The 16708-nt window shown below is 39.2% G+C and overlaps 1 protein-coding gene across 2 annotated transcripts in view; it reads left to right on the top strand.

The window, feature by feature from the left end:
* The window catches only part of LOC106091645 (E3 ubiquitin-protein ligase hyd), a 70440-nt gene that overhangs the window by 5052 nt on the left and 48680 nt on the right, over positions 1–16708 (top strand). For both annotated transcript variants that reach the window (XM_059364006.1, XM_059364008.1), the window contains exons 2-9: positions 5359–5559; positions 7289–7571; positions 7632–7849; positions 8001–8236; positions 8299–8492; positions 8563–12036; positions 12093–12237; positions 12305–12538. In XM_059364006.1, the coding sequence (XP_059219989.1) occupies positions 5359–5559; positions 7289–7571; positions 7632–7849; positions 8001–8236; positions 8299–8492; positions 8563–12036; positions 12093–12237; positions 12305–12538 (4985 nt within the window). The remainder of the gene's footprint in view (positions 1–5358; positions 5560–7288; positions 7572–7631; positions 7850–8000; positions 8237–8298; positions 8493–8562; positions 12037–12092; positions 12238–12304; positions 12539–16708) is intronic.

Below are 16708 nucleotides of genomic sequence, written 5' to 3' on the forward strand. Positions count from 1 at the left end.
ATGTCTGTTTGGGGGAGTTTTCGGGTTGGGGGTTACTTAGACTCAAATTTTAATATCATATTCGTATTCTACTCTCCAATACCTTTCAATTGATGCCTATATTGTCCTGATTCGTGGAGGGTCCGCCCCTTTCCGTTATCAATAAATTATAAAGTCTATACCTACTTCCTGACCATATTCGTAATCTACTAGACAATTGTCGTCAATGTCTTCTATGCTTGGACAATCTAAATTATCTTGCCCAAGTCTTCTGCTGAGTAGTCTTCCGAATTTTAGCTGGTTGGTTTTCAACTTAATGCGGAACCTAATCGGATTCGGCGCTGGCCGTCTAGAGGATTACGATAAGTGTTGTTTTTCGAAGATAGTTGTACTCTTCGAGAAAGCTTGTGTCAAGCTCCAAGTTGTACAGCCATAAAATAAAATATATTACACCCTACTGCTGAAAATCCTGACTTTTGTATTATGTGAGATGTCATTGCATCTCCATACTTTGTTGACTTTAAGAAACATGCTTCTAGCTTTGTTGATGGGTTCGCGAATGTCTGCTTCCGATCATTCGTCCTATGTAATTTTGCTACCAAGATAGAGAAAATTATCAACATCTTCAATGACATGACCGTTAATCGTGAGGGGTGTCAGATTTGTTGTTGCTATCCGCATCAATTTGGTCTTAGCTATGTCTATTTTCGGATCTTCTTTGGCCGCGTTTTCATTTAAGCGTTCCAATTTATCTTTAATGTGCTCAAAGCAATGCGCAAATATGCATGCCCTGCTTCACTCCTTTATAAATCCCGAAAAGACGGCTCTCTTCCATTGAAGCGGGCTGAATCTACATCATTTAGCCTATACAGCTCTCTTATTAGCGTCACGATATATACTGGTATGCAATTATGCAACAGCGTACTCCACGTAGAGCTTCGCGAAACTGTGTCAAAAGCACGCTCGAAGTCGATGAATTAAGGGTATGTGTGCTTTGAGTTCTCTATACTGTTTAATGATGATACGCAAAGAGTTGATGTGGCCGGAACAAGAACGTCCTGGCCGGAAACCCGACTGTTCCTTCCGCAAAATGCTGTCAAGTGCAGGCGAAATACGCTGCAGCAGAATGCTTGCCATTACCTTATTTATTGCGTTTAGCAGAATTATCCCTCTCCAGTTTTTACATTGGGTGAGGTCACCCTCCTTTGGAATCATGGCCATGTTTCCCTTCTTCCATTCTGAGGCAATAACGGCGAAATACGCTGCAGCAGAATGCTTGCCATTACCTTATTTATTGCGTATAGCAGAGTTATCCCTCTACAGTTTTTACATTGGGTGAGGCCTCTCTGATGATTGGGGCGAAATACGCTGCAGCAGAATGCTGGCCATTACCTTGTTTATTGCGTTTAGCAGAGTTATCCCTCTACAGTTTTTACATTGGGTGAGGTCACCCTTCTTTGGAATCGTGACCACCGTTCCCTTCTTCCATTATGAGGCAAAAAATCACGTTTGTTTCCCAAGCCTCTGATAATTGGGGTGATTAATTGAGCAATGGGAGGTCCTCATCTTATTATTGCCGTTGGCCTTATATAGTTTCCGCCCATTTGTTTTATAGACTCGTAAACACCACGCATGTTTCCAATGTTAGCTGCATTTTCGGCTTGTTCTGCTAGCATATTAAAATATATTCGTTTATCTCTGGGAACTAGGCGTTTGACCAGGAGGCGTGATATTCAGTCCTGTCTGCGGTTTTTGTTACATTTGACTTTGCCCGTAGCAGAGCGTTGCGTAGACATCTCCGATGTTTTATTTCCTCTATAGTTTCGTTGCTTATCCTTGGTTTTTGGGATTGTCTAGCACTACCTATGACCTCTGTCGGCCGTCTCCGTACATGCTACTGTTATATCGGCCCATGTATGGGTGTTATTTCGCAGCTTCTCCATTAATTCTGGCTTGTATTTGCTCGTTTCGGGGTCTTTTCGGTTTAAGAGGTTGAACTTTGTGCTCTTTGTTTGAGCCCTTTTCACGACGACTGGCCGTAGACGTAGAGTGGCCACTATCGATGTTGGCTCCACGTCTAGTTTTTAAATCCTCCATCAGCGAACCCAGAAAGAATTTGCTGATAAGTACCTGGTCGATTTGATTTTGGGTGTTTTTATCTGGTGATTCCCAAGTATGTTTGTGTGTATATTTATGGGGGAATTTTGTGCCGGTTTCTTGCGCAAAAGTCAACCAATCTGTCGCCATTGTCATTGTTGGTAGCATCAAGTCCTTGCTTTCCCATAATTGATTGTAGATTATTGTTTTTATTGCCTACCTTGGCATTGGAATCGCTCATAACAAATTTAATGTTTCCCTTTGGTACAGAGCGTGTCACTGACTCGAGTTGGGAATAGAATTAAATCTTTGTTTCTTCGTCATCGGGTTCATTTGGCGCGTAGCATTGTACAATAAATTTTTTGCGGAATTTTATATTTAATCTTGTCATGATGCGTTCAGGTGTGACATTGGATGATAGAGTAGTTCGTTTTGCTTTCGGCGACTGACGTTCCATGTTCCAATCATAAAGCGTGTTTTGGATCCATAGGTCGTCATCGGGGCGTTGTCAGTTTCATAATTTCCTGTTGATGTTTCTGTAATCGTGTGTTTTTTTTAGATGGATGGCGGAATGACCCATAGCATCGAAAACCTACTAATGGTTGGTTCGCCCCGTATATTTTATTTCTGCGGTACTCATAATATCTGATGAGCTTTCCCCTATCCACCACTTGGGGAGGCATCCGATGGAAGAAGTTGCATGGAAACTCCGCACGCTGAAAATTTTTTCGGATGGTCACGCCAGGATTCGAACCCAGGCGTTCAGCGTCATAGGCGGACATGCTAACCTCTGCGCTACGGTGGCTTCCATCAATTACTAAATTCCGATCAATTACTAAATTCACAATTCGAAATAAATAATTTGGGTCCGATATCACAATTCCTTGGTATAGAAGTAAAGGAAGAGGAAATATGTCTTATTCGCCGAAATCTTACATTGTGAATGTTTATTTGAAGTTTGGTCTTACTATAGATCCCTCCTACGTAAAATCAAATTCTAAATTGTTTCAAAAACTACTTGTATTTTTATTGCATATATATCTGTCGACACTGGCACCAGGTATAACCGCAAGCCAATAATCCAACTCAGGAAGACTGGAATGAACTTAAAAGGCTGGACAAATATTTGAAGGGAACATCCGACATGTACCTACTGAGGCAAAGTTCATTGAATCTTGAGAAGCTGCAAGGGTGGCAATTTGGCTAAGAAGAATTTTGGAAAAGTTTAATTTTAAACAAAATCAGACAACATATATATTGGGTTGCCCAAAAAGTAATTGCGGATTTTTTAAAAGAAGTAAATGCATTTTTAATAAAATTTAGAATGAACTTTAATCAAATATACTTTTTTAGACTTTTTCTAAAGCAAGCTAAAAGTAAAAGCTGATAACTGACAGAAGAAAGAATGCAATTACAGAGTCACAAGCTGTGAAAAAAATTGTCAACGTCGACTATATGAAAAATCCGCAATTACTTTTTGGGCAACCCAATATATGAGGACAACAGGAGTTATTTAAGTTTAATTTAATATGAAAAACTAAGCAAGTGTTCACAGCATGTAGACACAAAATTCCATTTTGTGAAGCATTATGTTGATAAAAAAAAAGGCCGAACTATTGCCCAACTGAAAAAATGGTCGTTGACATGAAGACCATACCGCTGTCAATCAAGAAGCTTGAATTTCTTCGGTTATTTTCAAACACACATTACAATTGAGGGGAAGTGCTAAAAATACTTTTCTATGTCTTTTGAATTGTAATTACTTGGAAATTATATTTTACCATTTGCTCTTTGTTTGCTTCATTCGATTTTTAGTACGTTTGTGTGCTTCAGTTACTTCAGTTTTTTTTTAAATAAAAGATTTTATGTAATTTCTGATTATTTTGGGTCATCGAACTTTCAGCAGACAAAGGGGTAAAATAGTTGCAATGCAAAAGAAGGATTACGAATTGAAAATGAGTTGCATAATAGGCGACTTATGTACATACAGACGAATAAAACTTGATCCTACCCCAGGTCTGCAAACGAAAAATAACAAACTAGTGGAAAAATTATTCAATATGAATATAATTAACTTAACAACCAATATCGTTTTGAAAAATTACGCAGCCACCCCAAGAATTAATGGTTTACCCAAAATTCATAAGGATGGGACACAGCTCAGAACAATCTGCTCCTCCGTCAATTCACAAACTTATGGTCTGTCGAAATATCTAACAGAAGTGTTAAATAACTTGACAAGTATAAAAGACGGAATAGAATTTAATACCAGAATTGATGACAAAGAAATCGAGGGTAATGAGATATTAATCTCATTCGTGGTAGTTTCCCTAATCTCATCAATACCTGTGAACCTAGCGATAAAGACAATAACCGCGAAATGGCCCATTGTACAGGAGTACACAAATATCCCAATGCATTTATTTAATTAAATTCTAACATTATGTATCAAAGACTTGAGATACTTTACTCAGGTCCGTGTTTATTTGACGCGTTACTTAGCAAAATGACTATCAAACCAAGATATCTGACGACAATTGTTGACGCCGATTTTTGTGTATTGGGGAAAACTGAAGTGGAAAACACAATCCAAATTCTAATCTCTTAACATACAAATTCAAAAATTTTACACCAAAAATCTTCAAAAGAATCACTTATATATCAGGATTTTCAGAAAGGTTTATCAACACAAATATTTATAACAAGGAAAATTATCAATTCGCCCTAAAAACCACAATTATCAATTCGCCCTAAAAACGACACCTCTTTGGAGAGAAGTTTTTCATGGCATAGTACTCGGTTATACATAATTCGCAATTGGTCGAGTCCAAAGCTACAAAATATTAATTTTTTCACCCTTATTAACGTTGTCGAATGCGAAAATCGATAGCAGTAGTAGTCGAAGGCGAATTTCACATTTCATGGTATTCTATAACTTATACGCCTTCGACGGTTTGATAATAAAAAAATAATATAAAATTAGGTTCCATACTCTTTCCATAAGCAGGCGTGATGTGGTTTAGAATGCAATTTTCTTTTATATCGATCGTTTGCGTCAAATCTGATTGTCGAATTCGACTTATGTGATACCAAAAATGTAAACGAATTTTGCGTCTTCGACAACCATAATACCATTTTGTAAAAATTTCGACATTCGACTACGCCATCGCCAATCGGAATAAAGGGGATTATTTCCATTGACTTTAAGAGTCAATTGTTTTCAAATACAAAAATGAAATGATATTTTGAAACTATTATTACTTTTACTTTTTTTATTTCCAGGCTTCGGGAGGTGTCAGATAAAGTAAACAAATTTGGATTTGGAACACATCGTATATTCGAACAGCTTAAAATTCCAGTTAGAGATGTCGTAATTGGACCCAATCATATTGGTGTGCTTTTAGAAGATGGAAAGGCTTTTCGTGTTGCGTTTTCGATTAACACTGACCGTTTGGATCTTACCAAACATGATTCAACAAAAGGGTAAAAATATACATTCATAGTAAAAGTAATCTATTATAGCATACATTTTAAAAATTTAATACATACCATAAAAATAGAGCTAATTGCAGATTTTAGTTTAATTATATACAGTTCTAAAATTTTAATAAATAATAATCTTTAAATAATCTTTATGGTAGTCATAAAGTTAAGTATTGGAGAGGGGGAAGAGAGAGGAAGTAGTGTTTCTAAATCGTTCTACTGAGGAAGCGTGGTGCGTCAAGTATAATCACCTTCGTGTTTCTCGTGAACAGGCAGATTTCAGTCTTCTCTAGGTTGACATTGAGACCCTAGGTCTAACCAGTCGTATGCCATCTGCAATACCCTTGGGCCTTCTGCATAGCTGATTCGTATCCTTATGTCTTAGAATTATAATAACATCGTCTGTTTAGCTGACGGGTTCAAACCAGGGCTGTGGAGACGGAGTCGAGCAACTTTCCCTGGAATCGGAGTCAAAAAAATAACCACCACCTCGACTCCGGGCAACAAAAAAAAATATATATTAAAAAAATAGAATTTCATTAAAATTTAGTCTTTAGAAAAAACTTATTTAAGATTTTAGATTTTAGAAATTTCATTGTTTTTAAAAATTCCTAATTTTGTTTGAAATTTTGTTTTTTGAAGATATTTAATCCAAATTTTGTCTTAAGAGAAAATTTTATAAAGAATGATATTTGAAGTTTGTTTTTATAAAAAATGTTACTGGAAGTTAGTCTTTTCAAGATATCTCATAAAAATTTGTCTTTAGATAAAATTTCATCGAATTTTGTCTTTAGAATTAATCCTACCGAAGTTTTGCTTTAGAAAAATTTTGGGAAAATATCAATAAAATGTTGTCTTTAATAACTTTCATCAAAATATTGTCTTTAAAAATGTCGGTGAAATTTTAAGGAAAAATTTCATTCAAACTTTATGTTTTGAAAAAATAATCGAAAAAAAATTTATTGAATTTTGTATCACAGGGCGAAAATTGTTTAATTATTTTATTGAAAATGTCACTTTTTAGTTTTTCCATATTTATTCCGCATATCCTGCATTAGATATTTAAAAATAATAAAAACTTGCAAACGTTTTTTAATAATCTCAGCTTTCGAACAGTTTGAAAGCCCAGTTCCGGAAAAAGTTGCCTCAATAATCACCTCAGAAAGTTATGTAGTACGATAGAACTTTTACATAGTTGAATTTGCGTTGCCTCAATAATTACCTCAGAAAGTTATGTAGTACGATAGAACTTTTACATAGTTGAATTTGCGTTGTTATAATCTACTCGTTAATACCTTTCATTTAGTACCAATATTGCTTAGGGTTAAAGGGGGTCCTAAGTCCTCAAAATCCCGTAGCTCCTTCCCGGCTTTAATGTTAATTTTTTGTTTAACATATTCGTCATCTACCCGCTAGTTTTTTTCATTTGATGCTTATATTGCCTATGTTGGGTATCACCCCCATTCTTTAGTGGTGGGTATAAAATATATCATTTTTAAGTACCCGGAGTCTGAGTCGGAGTTTCTCGCGATGTAAAATTTTCTTGAAGATTCTGAAAGAACGTTTCTTAAAGTTATAAAAACGGATCCTTGCATTAAGCAGTCGACATTGGAGACATGCTTAACTTAACAGAAAATAACGCAACATTTAGCATCATGTCCTGTAGCTTTTTCTTGCACAAAGATTACTGAATTTAAAGAAAAAATGTAAATTTTTCATATTTCTGCAGTGGAAACAACTCTACTAACGCTTCAGCAAACTCTAAGACATCAGCTCCAGCATCATCTCGTCAGTTAGCTCGATCAAGGGCTCGTCTGATGCGCACAACGGGTCGTTCTGGGTCTGGAGGGCAGAGTTCAGGCTCAAGAAGCACTGGCGTAATAATAGGAGGCAACTCTTCTAGTCGTTCTTTAGTTACTGTTCCAGCTACTTATGTTCCGGAGGAATTAATATCACAAGCAGAAGTGGTTTTACAAGGAAAAAGTAGAAATTTAATAATACGGGAACTGCAGGTTAGTTCAAAAAAGGTTTGATCAAAGACAGACATACAAATTTGTTTTTTTTTTTTACAGCGGACTAATTTGGACGTTAATTTGGCTGTTAATAATTTATTATCGCGTGATGATGAGGACGCTGAAGATACTGAAGAAGGAGGCGACAACTATGTTCCAGAAGATCTAATATCATTACTAGACAATGGTTTTCACGGCGACAACAACAGTGTAATAATCGATCCCTCTGATGGTCTATTTACTGAAGAAATTTTTAGCAACTATTCAAGTATTAGAAAGTAAGTACATAACAGGGAGGAATAAAGAGATGGAGTCATTTTCCCGCTATTTCGTTAGTTCCTAGTCTTTTGGCCACACCATTTTGTCTTATTCAATTTTGTTTTGTTATGTGCCAGTCTTCACTAATGGTTCTTCAAACTAATATTCTAGCTTATTGTTTGATCGGATACGCAGCGAACGCAATCAGTCTAGCTCAAACACGGAAAATAACCAATCAAGAACTACTGGTGCGGGAAGTAGCGTTTTGAGTGGCGCCAGCAGCTTGTCAGCCCAAATTACGCCTGTAGGTGCTGCACATGAAGCTTTCAGTCGTTGGAGGGATCGCCAATGCTACGTTCCCAGACGATGGTTGAATAAAGACGATTACGTTTGGGATAAAGATGGAGGTATTCTAGACCATAGTTGTATAACTACAATTTTTGTATTTTATTGATTTAAATTGTTATAGATTCAAAAAAGAAAGATCCAGCATCTATGACTTCTCCTATTTGGATATCGGAAGAACTTCAGCCTTGGCCAGATAAGAACAACACCCTCAAGTTCAAAAAAATTGCTGCACTTTATTCGGAATTCATTGCAATTTCAGAGAGTGGTGAACTTCATTTGTGGCGATGGACCGACTCTGAGCCATACAAATCAGAGGTACATAGTTTCGATTATTATTATTAATTTTCAATAAATATTTAAAATTTTATGTTTCCTTGGAACGTAGGCGGAAAATGTATACCATCCTAAAACAAGTTCTCTTAATATCACTGAAAAAATTGAACACATTTCGGCCAACTTCATCCGATGTTCTGTGGTAACCGAAAATAGTCGTGTGGCCACTTGGATGGACGAACAATTGGGATACATAGGAAACAAGTTGGAGCACCCATCGATTCTATTTAGCGAGTTCATTTTAGATCCTATTGTATCCGTAAACACTTGCTCTTTATACACCGCTGTAAGGACTGAAAATAATAACGTGTATTGGTGGGGCGTTCTACCGTTTGATCAGCGCCGATATTTATGGGATAAGAGCCGTACAAAGTTGAAAAAACCCTTTAAGACTTTATCTTCCGATATATCTGTGGGAACACAAGTTATTATGAAGAAGTGCCCAAAGTATCAGACAGGATCCATTGGATTCACTTGCGCTAACGGTGTTCCCAAAGTCGGTCAGCTTTTGAACTCTGTATGGGATTCGAACGATGTCTGCAGATTTAAAATACTTAACGTTACAAATGCCATTGGACCGGAAAAACTACAACAGGCTAGTTGTAGTACAGCTAATAGTTTGGTATGTTCTTTAGATAAAGAATTGACAAAAACTGTAGCAATTCAGAATGTAAATACAAACAAGAGCTCGTCGTCAAACAAAGAAACAACAGACAGAATAGATATGCCTCCCCCACCATCCCCTGCCTCCAGTACGTGCAGTGATACGGGTAGCGTTACTTCTCATAAGCGTACTAAACGTATGGCAACGAAAGATGAGAATTTGGATGCAAAGAAAGATGAAGAGCTGTGGTATTTACGAGATGTTGTGTTTGTTGAGGATAAAATTGGTCCCATTGGAAAAGTGCTTAAAGTTGATGGTGACTTTGTAGCAGTACGATTTCCGGTATCGTCTATTCCTTCATCTGCGTCGTCGACTGGTGCTTGCAATAGCGAGGGAAAGGAAGATGACTGGCAACAATGTCGTCTATTGCGGCGCGAAGATGTTCAGGTGTACAAAACAGCTATGGCCTCGCGAGGACCGGAGTGGCTGCAAAAGCTACCTAAAAAAATAAATATCAGCCACGGGAATGATCCCTCTGCCTTTCAATTGCTTTCGCTTGCCGTCGATTTACGCGGGATTCATGTGGTGAAAAAGGTGGCCAACAAACTCCACTATAGTCTCTATAATTTGTACAACAGCAAGCAAGAACAAAATTGTCAATTTCCAACAGACAGCACTTCATTCATTGGGTCGTCAGTAAATAATATTTCAATGATTTGCAACAATGACTGCAGTGGAAATACTAGCACTATCATTGTTCGCGATGGTAACAGAGCGCTGTATCCCATGTCCAAGGACTGTGTGGGGTCCATCAAGGACCCGCAATGGTTTGATCTGTCTCCTGTTAAAGCTGTGGCAATGACTACCATATCCCTTGCCTCATTTTTGAGTAACAACAACCAAAAGTCGAAAGTTTGTATGACAGCTTTACTATTCGAATCGCAGAAGTTAATGCCTCACATATTACGTTGTGATGTCAAAAACGTTTTGGCGGCTTTGAATCAGATGGAAAAGGAAGACCGTAATGATACTATACAGATTGTGGACGAACGATGTGATGGAGCACGCAACATATTTCACGCATGCACAATAATGTGCTCTCCTACAACTAATAAGGACAATGACGAAAAGAAAGTGACCACATTTACTGGTATAACATCGAGATCTTCACCAGCTCCAACGTCAGTGTTCACTTCAAACCAACCCAATATTATTGACAACTCTACTGCAACAACATCAAACAACGCCAGTTCAACATCGTCGTCGGCATTTCCAAATATGTCGTCATCCGCCAACGCATCATCTTCGCGTGAAGGTCGTACCGTCAGCCTTAGGGAAATGATGAACCGTCTCATAAATACAGATATGGATCAAAGTAGTTCAAACAGCGTGAGCAACATTGCAAGTAGCGGCAATGCAAATGGCGACGATAACAGTGTGTACATGGCCCCGTGGACGATCGAATCTAACACTAGTTCCTCTGGGGCAAGCGTTAGCGATATTATCATGGGAAATAGTGCTGAGGAGGATTTTTCTAAAATACTCGCAGGCTGTACGAATACTCCGGTAGCTGTGAAATTTACGTCTCCAAATTATATATTTGATCCAACGCAACGGCGGGAAAACGCAACTCTCATACTGCAACAGATGTGCTCCAGTTCTGCATTACGCCCATTTCTTTATCAGTTCTTGAGCAGTAAAGATGGCCAGGGTCAAACCCCTTTTATGTTAGCCGTGTATAATCGAGCTTACGAGGCCGGCTTAATTCTTTTGAATACTATACTTACGATTTCTGAGAAAGATGTGGCTATGAAGAACGCCATGATTTTTCCTCCTGGATCGCCTCCTGACCAGTCACCATTGTATGTTATTTGCTATAATGATACTTGTTCATTTACATGGACTGGTGCTGATCACATCAATCAAAATATATATGAGTGCAAAACGTGTGGCTTGACCGATTCACTCTGTTGTTGTACGGAATGTGCTAGAGTTTGTCACAAAGGGCATGACTGCAAACTGAAACGCACTTCACCAACAGCCTATTGCGATTGTTGGGAAAAGTGTAAATGTAAAGCTTTGATTGCTGGAAACCAAAACAAGCGATTTGCGCTTTTGTGCAAACTTGCTTCTTGCACAGATCTAGTTACAAAGTTCAACGCCAAGGGAGAATCCATCTTGCTTTTCCTTATACAAACTGTGGGTAGACAAACTGTTGAACAACGCCAATACAGAGCAAACGCCCGTGTACGAAATGTTGCAGGTGGCGCAAGCGGCACGGGCAGTGGTGGCGGAAATTCCACCCGCAAGTCTTCGTCCTCCAATGACATCGATGTTAACATGCCAGACCATGACTTGGAACCTCCCAAGTTTGCCAAGCGAGCCTTAGAACGTTTACTAATAGATTGGCATGCTGTACGAGCAATGATTATGACCGGTGCTGAGAAGTGTGAAACAACTCCGCAGCAACCTCCCAATTCAAATGATGGATCCAGTTCGGAAAATTACAACATTTATTTGCAAAATCAAAATGGGTCGACATTACTTGATAAATTCACACACAACCTTTTTGTCAAATGTTCGTTGGATCATCTGGACACACTTTTAATGACCCTGGTTAGAGAAATGCAAAACGATTCCATACCAAACCGTATACAGGATGCGGAAATGGTTGCTCGTCGCTTCGTTCGTTCGGTTTCCCGTGTATTTGTAATATTTAATTTGGAAAAGTTTCCGAACCCTGATCGTCGCAAATCTCTTTCAATGCCCCAAAAACATATCCAGAGTTGCGTGAAGGTTTTCCAAACGTTGCATAAACTGGCTATAGAGGAACTCTGTGAGGTGTCGGAAGCTTTAATAGCTCCCGTTCGTCTAGGAGTTGTACGACCAACTGCACCATTTTTATCATCGTCAAACCTCGATGTAAGTGAATGCCGTATTTTTATACAACAAAATCCTATTTAATTTTATTCCATTAGAATTCCGATGACCTGTTTAGTGTAGACCCGTTGGCACCGTCCTCCGTTGCCGAAGCAATAATTGATACAAATACAATTCATGAGGCTACCAGTGAATCAGCTGGGGCATTTAATTTTCAGCCAAGTTATGGCATCGATAGCATAGGTAGTTATGCATATATTTATGCATATTAACATAATAATTATAACAACATTTCTCTTCTTCGGAACAGCTTTAAGGGACGTCTCCGAAAACGAAGAAAACGCCAATCGTGAAAACTCTGCAAATAATCAGGATGAAGACATTTTAGAAAGTGGCCGCAATGATGAGGGCATTCAAGACGATGAAAGCGACAATGAATATACATTTAATGAGCCAGAGACTGAATCGGATTCAGACGACAACCAAAGCAATCAAGATGCCCAGCGAAGTGTACAGACAGGTGCAACAGTTGGATCAGAAACAGGTTTAGATTTCAATTTCTTTTAAATATTTGTAGTTTAATGTTATGGGCTATTGTGTTAATGGGTTATTCGAAACAGAAAAACGTTTACTACTACTACTACAACATAACCGACACACGCCCATCCATTGCTGGCTAACTGTAATCTCGAAACTTCAAAGAGGGCGAAGGGATGAGATTTGGCTTTGTGTTTTTAGAACTAAAGAGCTATAGGTACGAATGCTACCAAATGTCTGCGCAATTGAAAAGCTAAAAATCTATTTTACCGGGTCGCCACATCTAAAGTGTTGTAAGAAAATGTATGAGAATCGTACTATTTCCATAGCGAAAAAGAATAAAATGTGTTAGAACACCTTTTATAGCTTTCAAGCTTCAAACGGGAATATTAAATTGAAATTAAGTGCATGACATTGTTATGCAGAGATAGCTTTAAGGCCTTAAGAATATTAACGATACGTTAATTAATATCCAAAATGTATAATTGGTACTTAGTCTGATGCCATTCGGATGTAATGAAAAAATATATATACATTTATGCATTGTGGTAGCTCAACCATTTTTTCGATAAAGCCGTTATCAAAATTCTAATCTATGACAAATTCCTTGTGTGACTTTTGGGTGCTGAATAGGGTAATGATTGTTTAAATAGTATTAAATATTATAGTTTAGATTTAAAGACAATAGACTGAAAAAAAAAAACATTGAAATCTAGAACTTCTTTCTGTCGTTAAGGGGTGGAAAGAGTGTGTTGTACACTGAGGCGGTAGCCCTAGCTGATGAAGAACTCCTTTGGGTCAATCCGGTAGGTACAACCGGCTGCCATGGGATTGGATATGATAGAAATCTGGTTGTATCATTTAGTTAAATATCAGCGCATTTTAGTACGTTTCGTACACTTATAGCATGATTTTCACTGTACAACAACTGCTGTGTTTCATTTTAGTGCTTTATAGTGCAAATCACATTTTATCGGTTCTTATTGTCTGTTATTGCATGATAACGATATCTTAGCAGTGCAACTTTGCACTGATATTCTATCCAGAACATCTGGCTTGCACTGGATAGGACTAAAATAAAACATAGCAAATATTGTATCGTCTGCTACGTAGAATATAAAGTAGTAAACCGAAACCTAGTTTTTGATCTTGTCCTGTAGTACGTACCTACGTGAGTCGTGAATAGACGACGCGTGAGTCACGTGATTCGTGAGTGATATTCAAATCTTATCACGTAATCGCGCGTGATTGAATTATGATTCTTCGTGCGTGAGCGTGAAGCGACTCACAATGCTAATCACGACTAATGAGAAAATGTGCACGTTGATGCTCGGCGAATGGAAATTCTCCTACGAGGCTCGGAAGGAGTAATACTCCAATCGTCATTGCTACTGATGAGAGAAGGGAGATCGGTCTGTACGACTCCCCCACACTCGGGTCGTTTCCAGGCTTCAGTAGCGGGATCACTCTGCCCATTTTCCAGGCATCGGGAACTATAAGAGTGTTCAAAATCAGGTTGAAGCCAGTAGTAAGGTACTCAACTCCAGATTCTTCAACATCAATGTAGAGATTCCGTCGGGGCCCAATGCCTTGGATGATTTGGAGCCACGGATGACATTCGTTACTTCGCCCACGGTAAATTGTAATGCCTGTTCATCGGCTCGAAGATCACGGATATGGCGAAGGGCTCTCCTTGCCCTGTCACACTCTGAAATTATGGGGAAGGTTGTCTAACGGCTTGACAGTATACGTCACTCATGAGATCAGAGGATGCAATGGAAATGACTGGCGAGCTGCTATACCTCCTCGTATTCCTAGTGCATCCTACACCTCCTCGTAATGCATAGTCCTGTGCATTCTCATTCAACGTGCAAAACGTGGAGCCTTCAATCTGCTCTGCCAAAGCTATGCCCCGCTTGTCGTAAGGTTAGGCTAGATTAGGTTTAAGTGGCAGTCTGCCATCATACTCACTGAGACGTTTTCGCCCATTGTGACACCACAGGAACAGAAGAAGGAAGATGCCTTCTAGTTCCTACCGTTGAACCATCTAGATCGCTTTAAAATGCCCAATAACTTGCGAATGTTCACATCCGCTAAATCAGACAGGTTCTCAAAGAAATGAGAACCTAAAGTGGAACTCCTTCTGACTGCTAGTGCGAGACAGACACACAGTTGTTCTATAGTCTCTTCTTCTTCGATGTCCTCACAGCTTCTGCAAAAGTCGTTGCTGGAAACCTTCAATCTGTCAGCATGTTTTCCGATCAGACAGTTACCTGTCATGACGGTCACAATGACTGAGACGTCTGTTCCAACCAATGACAGCAAGGACCTCTTCAAATCTAGATTAGGCCACATAGTTTTGGAATGCTCACAGCCCCTTCTCTATGACAATCTATCATTGGTTGTTCTTCGGGCCTGGTCCAGAAAACGTAGCTTGCATGTCGCTAGAGGCATACCCACATATTTCGGTATTCCCAGTTCCTAGTCTCGCAAGCTCGTCCGCTTTGCAATTCCCTCTGTGGCCCGGCACCCAGAGCAGGTGAATTTTGTGTTCAACCATCTCATTGAGAGATCTGCGACAGTCGAGGGCGGTTTTTGTGTTCAGAAATACGTTTTCCAGGGATTTAATGGCTGTCTGGGAAGTTATTAATGCCGTTTAGTTTGGAACCTTCCGTATAGAAGTCTAGCTAACTTCTGTTACCATGGATAGTTCCCATCGGTTCTATCAGGAATAGTGGTTCAACTTTTTTATCTAAAAGCGGCTAAAGTAGGGTGTAATTCACACTGCCTGGAACATCGAATATTGTATCAAGGATAACACAGTGTCCGTAGCCGCCACATGGCCAATTTGGCTAGCCACAATGTCTCCAGAGGCATAAGATATAATATTAAATTCAGTGTATTAGTTGATGTCGTCCTCAGTGCGGCTGTGATTCACAAACAAGCCATACTTTGGATCCGGTTAAGTATTGAGCAGTAGGTGGAGACAAGGAGACAGGTTCCTTGTATCTCCTGCTGAAAAGAACTACTTCTGTCTTGCACGGATTTATACCTAGGACACTTTCGGTAGCCCACTTTGCTGTTGCACGTAGAGCTTCCTGATGTATATCTCTTAGAGTGCTGGGACACTTTCCCCTAACCGCAATAGCCACGTCATCAGCATACGCGACCACTTTTACACCTTTTTCTTCCAGAGACAATAATATATTGTTAATGGCTATTTTCCAAAGTAGAGGAGACAGTACACCTCGTTGAGGTGTTCCTCTGCTGACCCATCTTTTTAGATCCAGAGGAGGTAATCCCGTAGCTAATGCTCTCTCCCCTAACTAATGCTTTCTCTCCTCCATATAGAAATTTAAGATTGCCGAAGGTATATCTTCTCTACGAAGAACTGTTGCTCAGCGGGAACATCTTTGGGCTCCGCTATCAAAAGGGGTTCCTTTTAATTGTGCTAAACCTTCATTTGCAACAATTCATACTCATTGGTTATTTAAAGGCGCCAATAACTCGCTTTATCATATGGAGCACCATTGGCACTCAGTATTTGTACCAGAGCCGGTACCGCCTGACCTCTCACTGAGGCTCTCCGCTCGATACCGCTGATTGTCCGCGACTGCCGTTGCAGCTACGCCGTATGGAGCATTCCAACATCCGCAACTTGTGGACGCGCCCGGTAGCTCGCAGCTAAGCTGACCTCAATGTTCCAGCCTGTGTGGTGTTCACAGCTATCCTGTGTCGTGATAATATAACGTTCGATGCTGCTAATGCTGAAAAAACCCTCCAGTAGATTGCTTTGCTAGCTCTTATTTACCAAATTGCCAAAATGTACGCGAACGACTTCCAGTAACAAATTGTGCAAGTTGCACCAATTTTTGAGTACGCGAACACTCTTAATGAATGCCACTTATTGTGCACCCTTCCGAAATTTTCAAACGATAACGCTGCTCACTTGTAACTGTGATCTCTCATATATTAACCCATCTACTACTTTGGCAATATGCCTTTGCATTAGCACAAACAAATGGATCTTTTTAAGTGAAAAACAACAACAATTTACAGTTTTCATGGCCATTGTACGTTTTAGTACGTATTTTCAAAATCTCAGCCTTAACTCGTACCTTCGTACCAAGAGTTGTCCATCATTTCTAGTTTATATTCTCAGCGTTTTGTCTGGGCA

The sequence above is a fragment of the Stomoxys calcitrans genome, chromosome 2 (genome assembly GCF_963082655.1).
Source record: "Stomoxys calcitrans chromosome 2, idStoCalc2.1, whole genome shotgun sequence".
In the NCBI taxonomy this organism is placed as follows: Eukaryota; Metazoa; Arthropoda; class Insecta; order Diptera; family Muscidae; genus Stomoxys; species Stomoxys calcitrans.